General features: G+C 41.5%; 1 protein-coding gene across 1 annotated transcript in view; it reads left to right on the top strand.

The window, feature by feature from the left end:
* The window catches only part of mtmr7a (myotubularin related protein 7a), a 14,636-nt gene extending 9,275 nt beyond the window's left edge, over window positions 1–5,361 (top strand). Inside the window, exons 9-14 of the mRNA XM_032528424.1 lie at window positions 672–797; window positions 1,241–1,290; window positions 1,367–1,567; window positions 1,808–1,942; window positions 2,786–2,912; window positions 4,359–5,361. Coding sequence (XP_032384315.1) covers window positions 672–797; window positions 1,241–1,290; window positions 1,367–1,567; window positions 1,808–1,942; window positions 2,786–2,912; window positions 4,359–4,694 — 975 coding nt within the window. The 3' untranslated portion in view covers window positions 4,695–5,361. The remainder of the gene's footprint in view (window positions 1–671; window positions 798–1,240; window positions 1,291–1,366; window positions 1,568–1,807; window positions 1,943–2,785; window positions 2,913–4,358) is intronic.
* The last annotated feature ends 2,047 nt before the right edge of the window (window positions 5,362–7,408 follow it).

A 7,408-nucleotide genomic window follows, 5' to 3' on the forward strand; every position in this document is an offset into this window, starting at 1 on the left:
GGTCTGGCATTGAGTAATGAAAGTCACCAGACTCGAGAGGCGAAACCAAGCGTGCATTTGGAGGCAATTGGATAACACTACAACCAATCACAACACACGAGGTGACGTATCCATAGCCCTGTACGCTTAGCTACCAGCAGATCTAACTGCTAGATTATACTGTCGTCATCTATTCAGCTGGCCTCTGGCCCCACTTACATCAGATACACTGATGTGATTGGTGTAGCTGGCCTCCGGCCCCGCCTACATCAGATACACCAATGTGATTGTGCAGCTCGCTTCTGGCCCGCATATATCAGATACACCGATGTGATTGGTGCAGCTTGGCTACAAGGGCATAGTTAATGAGCAGTATTACTCGATGACAGAGTGACTCGCTGAGCTAATTCAAATTGTGCTCATGATGTTTTCTTGATTTTTTGTCTTAATTTGCTTGCGTTTTGTTGTGTGTGTGTGTGTATATATATATATATATATATATATAATATATATATATTGGAAATGTTTTGGAAATAGTGGAACTTTCTGGCTACAATTCTGGCATGGATCAATGCTAATATTTGCCCTTGAACTACAGTAGATGTTTCAAAATGTATTATTTTACTGGTGGTGTGTTGGGTGTGTGGTGTGTGTGTGTGTGTGTGTGTGTGTGTGTGTGTGTGTGTGTGTAGGCTGTTGCAGAGGAGGGTGTCAGTGTCCTGGTTCACTGTTCAGACGGCTGGGACCGCACCGCCCAGGTGTGTTCAGTGGCCTGTGTGCTGCTGGATCCGTACTACAGGACCCTCAGAGGACTCATGGTAGATGTTGAACCTTTTACCTCTTTTTATTTAAGTTAGAGTGCAGAATTGCATATTTTAGTAGCATTGTAAATCTGGAACACTCTGCATCAAAATCGAAGATCTGGTTACACTCTGGCTTTAGCTGATAGTAGTCCGTACTGGTCTCATGAATCTTTTTTTCTTTAATCAGAAAGATTTACACAGGCTAACTTAGAATCCTCCAAAAGTCACTATGGAAAATAAATACAGTATAATAGACAAAACTACTTTTGGGAATTGCACCCTAAAGTCAGAGGACAATGACCTCACACAGAGGGAGAAGGGGTCCAGTGATTCTGCAGGGATTAACTGTGCACTGTGCATGTCTGACCCTTTTAATCGTAACTGAATTTACTGAAATTGTCGAGAAACTATGATCCACTTTTGTTTTTTTCACACAAATGTTTTTTTTCTACTCTTAGGTTCTCATAGAGAAAGACTGGGTCTCATTTGGACACAAGTTCTCTCACAGGTTTGACTCTAAAATATTACTTTCACAGTATCCGTGTATCTTGGTTTTGATCTAACTGCCCTCGACTCTTCTCCAGATGCAACCACCTGGTCGGAGACCCTAAAGAGGTATCTCCCATCATCGATCAGCTCCTAGAGTGTGTGTGGCAGCTCATGGAGCAGTTCCCCTGTGCCTTTGAGTTCAACGCGAGGTTCCTCATCACGATTCACAGCCACATTTACTCCTGCCAGTACGGCAACTTTATTGGCAACAACCAGCGGGAGAGGATAGAGCTAGGGTGAGATTTACACCTGCCCCAACCATCAGTTTCTTTTTCTTTTCACAGCACAGACGTCTTGTCGGAGCCACCGCTGTGAGAGAATTGACAGCCAGTAGTATATTACATCACCGGGTTTATGCAAAGAGAGAGGACTCTGTGCTAGAAACAAAAACAAAGAAATCCTATTCTGAATCTTTCTTTCATCAATCATGCTTTTATATTGTCTTTAACTGTCTTTATCTTTTGGCATGCATGCAGATTGCGTGAGAGGACTCACTCTTTGTGGAGTTATCTATGGAAGAACCAGGCAGACTTTATCAACCCTCTGTACCGACCTGACCACAGCCAGACACAGGGGCTCCTCCGGCCGTCTACTGCCCCCTACTGCTTTAAGTAGGTCCCTACAAACAGTAACAACACATGCAACTTAAAGGTCCCTTGACATAGTGCTCTTTAGACGCTTTTATATAGACCTTAGTGGTCCCATAATACTGTATCTGAAGTCTCTTTTATATTAGACCTTAGTGGTCCTAATACTGTATCTGAAGTCTCTTTATATAGACCTTAGTGGTCCCTAATACTGTATCTGAAGTCTCTTTTATATAGACTTAGTGGTCCATAATACTGTATCTGAAGTCTCTTTATATAGACCTTAGTGGTCCCCTAATACGTATTGAAGTCTCTTTTATAGACCTTAGTGGTCCCTAATACTGTATTTGAGTAGTCTCTTATATTAGACCTTAGTGGTCCCCTATATTGTATTTGAAGTCTCTTATATGAACCTTAGGGTCCCCAATCTGTATCTAAAGTCTCTTTATATAGACCTTAGTGGTCCTAATACTGTATCTGAAGTCTCTTTTATATAGACCTTAGTGGTCACTAATACTGTATCTGAAGTCTCTTATATAGACCTTAGTGGTCCCCTAATGCGTATCTGGTCTCTTTTATATGAGACCTTAGTGGTCCCTAATACTGTATCTGAAGTCTCTTTATATAGACTTAGTGGTCCCCTAATACTGTATTGAAGTCTCTTTTATAGACCTAGTGGTCCCCTAATACTGTATCTGAAGTCTCTTTTATATAGACCTTGGTGGTCCCCTAATACTGTATCGGAAGTCTCGTTTATATAGACCTTAATAAATATGTATATAGATAAATCCATATAAATGGTAAAGGAAACAAAGGAATTGTTTAGTTCATTTCAGAGTTTGAAATCTCTTGCTTTGCTTCGTGTAGGTTTTGGAGAGGGCTGTACAACCGCTTTGACCAAGGGATGCATCCTCGACAGTCTGTGGAGGATTATCTGAGTGCCATCCGAGAGGAGACACAGCAGCTGGAGGAGCAGCTGGCTTCACACAAACAAGTAGGTAGTCTATATCCACGATCCACTTCCGGGATTTCTCCGGTGCTGCTGGAAATTTCGCTGGATGCCTGTCTTTTCAGCCAATGTCTGTTTCCATCCTCTTTCTTATGTAGGCATTCTAACCTCCGATGAATTTCTGAGGACTAGGGTTACCTGGTCCTCAGATCTCTGCAGGGTAAATCCAGACAGCTAGCTAGACTATCTGTCCAATCTGAGGACTATGGTTACTGGTCCTCAGATCTCTGCAGGGTAATCCCGACAGCTAGCTAGACTATTGTCCAATCTGAGGACTATGTGACCTGGTCCTCAGATCTCTGCAGGGTAAATCCAGACAGCTAGCTAGACTATCTGTCAAACTGAGGACTATGGTGACCTGGTCCTCAGATCTCTGCAGGGTAAATCCAGACAGCTAGCTAGACTATCTGTCCAATCTGAGTTATAACTATAACTACTTTTGAAAGTACACATGTTCCACCAAAACAAGTTCCTTACCGAGGCTATTTTGCAGCGGCACCATGGCAGTGTCCGGAGTTTAGCGCTGCCCAAGATGATTGTGATTGGTTTAAAGAAATGCCAATAAACCAGAGCAGGTTTTTATCCAGACCCTCTGGTCTGGCAATGCGAGACTAGACCAGGGTGCGTTATTATTGAACCCACACAACTTTGAGGCAAGGCCGGCCCTTCAATAGCATTCACACGCTACTATTGGCCAGGCAGACAAGCTTTCGCTAGGTAACGTAACCCGATTTGTTCAGGTCCTATCCTCTGACCAATCAGCTTAACCACTCTAGGTCAATGCCTAACCCCAACCAATCGAGCTGCTGCGTAGGGCGGGACTTGCCTAGAAGTCCATAATAACACACCAGGGATAGATGCATAGACTTTATAAGTAAAGCCAAAACATTGTCATCGCCCCCTGGGGGATGGCTATAGTATAGCTCATAAATATTTGTTTGTGGGCGGGACAAGGACCAAACTAAAAAATCAAAAGTACACATCAAAATAGTTTTTCCCAACGATGGTTTCTGTCAATTTAAGTAGTTCTTATCACACTGATGTTTGTTCAAGTGTTCATTTTGTTGAGTGTTTTTTTATTAGTTATTTGATGCTATAAAAACAGGGTAAAACGACATGATTGACAGCGGTGATTGACTCGCGATTGGTCAGGTGGTTGTATGTGGCTTCATCAACCAATACAGTGACTACTGCACAGATCTCAAAATTACAAGATGGCGGCGCCCTGTCTGGGCTATTTGGGCTTTACTTTTGTACAATGGGAGAAAGTGGATCCGTCATCCATTTTTCTTTCTTAACTTTTTTGAGTCCAGGTGTAGGAAAGTGATATACATTCATAATACATTTCTCATGAGAAAAAAAAAATGTCCCACAGAGCTTTTCCTCGCTATAGAAATTACCTGTAGTCTCTATGTCTTATATTATCAATAGCAAATTGCTCATCTGGAGCAGGAGTGGAGTGTTACCCAGAAAGCAGTCACCTTCGATAAGAGCCCCACAGCATGGGCTCGTGGTAATGACCTCGGCCTCGCCAACACCCCTCAGGACTACACCGACGGCTTCATCACCAGCAGCCCCTGCCAGCCGAAAGCACCAGACGGCAGCCGGATGCTTCTGACCCAGGACCCCAGCCAAACATCTGAATCCAACCTCTCCAACGGCAGCGACCAGGAGTCGGGGATTGCAGACGTGAGCTGTCGTTCACCTCTCAGCGAGGACAGCACCCGGGATCCAGACTCCGATGAGGCCGCCTACTCAGCTGCCTGAGCAAATGTAGCATTTGTTGGAAGGTGTAGCGGCGAGCAGCCGTCCCACTGTGTCCACTGTACACACACTGCTGTATCTTTTTACATTCACCGTGTAACTCCAGCGAAAAGTGTTATTTGGGTTGCACAAGTGACTTGCACTTCTGTTTGCATGTGGAGTGGACTCTGCCTGTTGCCACATGCATACTCGTTGAGTGTTGTTGTAGTACTGTAGCTGACTACATTTTACTTCTTACCCTCGTACTTTCCCTGCTTAAGATTCGAAAAAGAAATAGCACAGCTGGATATGGCGTACTGTCACGTCTGTTGTTGACTGCAGAGTTAAATACACAAAGTTAACACAGAAAGCAGTTTGATGAACAATTCCATGCACATGTAGGCAGAGTGTTTCAACTCATCAGATTAATGATGAGCCATTTAGGTGTGTGTGCTTGCTTTTTTATTTTTACTTTGGTCTTCCACACAGTATACCTGTTGGCTTTGCAGCATTAACCTTAGGAACGTGAAGTTGTCAGAGGCACTTTGATACTGAGGTTTCAAAACATAATGAAACAATTAACAGAGCTCCAAGGAGACTAAATCATCATGTCAGTTCCATTGTTTGCACTTTAAGAAGGCAAAATTATTTAATAAAGTGGGACTCAGAACAGAATTAAACAGATCAAACACGTGAGAAAAATTAAAAAAACAAACTGCACTGATAATTAATTAGATTGACCCATCCCTGGAGTAGTGTTTGCAAAGATTTAGTTTTCCCTTTTTCTGTGTTATCCATCCATCTTTGTCCGCTTATCCGCGGGGGGGAGCAGCTCCAGCAGGGGACCCAAGCTTCCCTTTCCAGAGCCATTAGTCAATTTAAAATGCCTAATTTAAATGCTGCCGCACCTAGTGGTCACTGCTCCTCAATCACAGGCAGTCTGGAGTCAAGACTTCAGTCTGGCCTGAGAAAGCATTAATTCTCTTCAACCCAGAATGTAGCAAAAATGGCAATGTAGCAGTGTTTCAACCCTGAGGAACAACAGTGACCTCGGGTGGGTTTCAGAGTCATTACACTACAATATAATCTAAAGGTTAGTTGTGGTTTATTGGCGCCTTGTGGTCCACACTTGGGGTCCATTTCAGAAAACTCTGAGTTTGTTAACCCACCTTCCTGAAACGGACCCCGGGATATTTCAACTTAATCCACAATGTCTTGTCATATTTATAACTACTGTGCAAGACGGGGAAAATGAGCTTTGACATTTTGACATTAGGATAAGCAACTTTATACATTCCTGTCCACAATATTTCAAAAGCAGATTTGCTGTTTTCAAACCAAAGTTCTTACCAAAGGGAAGTAACCCTCTACTTGTATAAATAATTATAGTTGGTAAGTTACAGGACTACTGAATACTGAACCAGCCGAGTAGAAACATGGAAACACAAATACCGACTGACTTTTTGAATATTGGCGTCATATCAACTGTAAAATTCGCATTAAAGCAGCTGACGTCAGTAGTGCGGTAGGTGCACTCCAAATGAACAATGCTAAGATTATCAAGCAAAGCATGTTAAGATATTTTTGTATTATGCCTTTTTTTTTCTCGACTACTTGCTTTAATGCATGTTGTTTTTATTTGTTTGAGATAATAAAGAATGTTGACCTTATGTAAAAGAAAGAGCTTTATATTGCTGCGTTTATCTGTTTATCTGTTCAGGTGCAATAAGAGCCAGATTTGTCAAACTTTGACAAAATTGTGTAATTTGTGTCAATTTTCTTTTGAAATAAATACATTATTGCCAATCATATAGTCTTAATCATTCTTAAATGATTTATAAGGATAGTTCATCCAAATTACAAAAATGAAACACATCTCTTATATCCCTTGTGTTATTTAGCGATGCAGATAGGTTTCTGGATAATCTATAGAGTACACTGAATAGTTTTTATAGGGATTACTTTTTCAGTAGAAAGTAGTTCTAGTAAAACAAAATGTTGACAGTGTGATCAGTGGATTATCCAGAGTGACTGGGCCACTGATTATAGAAATATGTTACTGCTGAATTTTCTTTTTTCAGCACTTCATTGGGTTGGCTGTAGGCAGAAATAGCATAGACTTATCTCAGTCCCTGGACAAATAAATCCAAAACTACAGTATCTGCATGGCTTAATACCAAAAGTGTCAAGTCAAGTGGAAAATCATGTTCTTTTTCAACCAACCCTCAAAAATTGGTATCCATGGTACCCTGATACCCTCATACAGGTTGACCAATGAGCTGCATGGACCGTTACACCATGTATTAGGCCTGTATGCATGAGAGGTGCAACTTTGTCAAATGATTTATGTACTCATACGACGACAACACTACTTTCCATGTTAACTGGTATTAGTAGGCCTCTATCAGATACCACTACCGGGGTCCGTGTGTCACTGGATAATCCGTAATTCATTTCTAAACAAAAAATGAAAAACCCCTGTTTGTTTGTTTTTCAAAGCAAAAAGGGACGTTTCTTGTGTCACAATCAAAAAATCTATCAAAAACTAAACAAAGCTCCAATGTTGTTGAACATCTGTCCAGACGTACTTGTTTGTTACTAGTCTTTCCAAAATGTAATTGTGTCAAACAAAAGTGAATAAGTAAAATATAAAACTTCAAGGTTAGGCTAATTAATATGAACATAAATATATGTGTGTGTGTGTGTGTGTGTGTGTGTGTGTGTGTGTGTGTGTGTGT

The sequence above is a fragment of the Etheostoma spectabile genome, chromosome 10, assembly GCF_008692095.1.
Source record: "Etheostoma spectabile isolate EspeVRDwgs_2016 chromosome 10, UIUC_Espe_1.0, whole genome shotgun sequence".
In the NCBI taxonomy this organism is placed as follows: domain Eukaryota; kingdom Metazoa; phylum Chordata; class Actinopteri; order Perciformes; family Percidae; genus Etheostoma; species Etheostoma spectabile.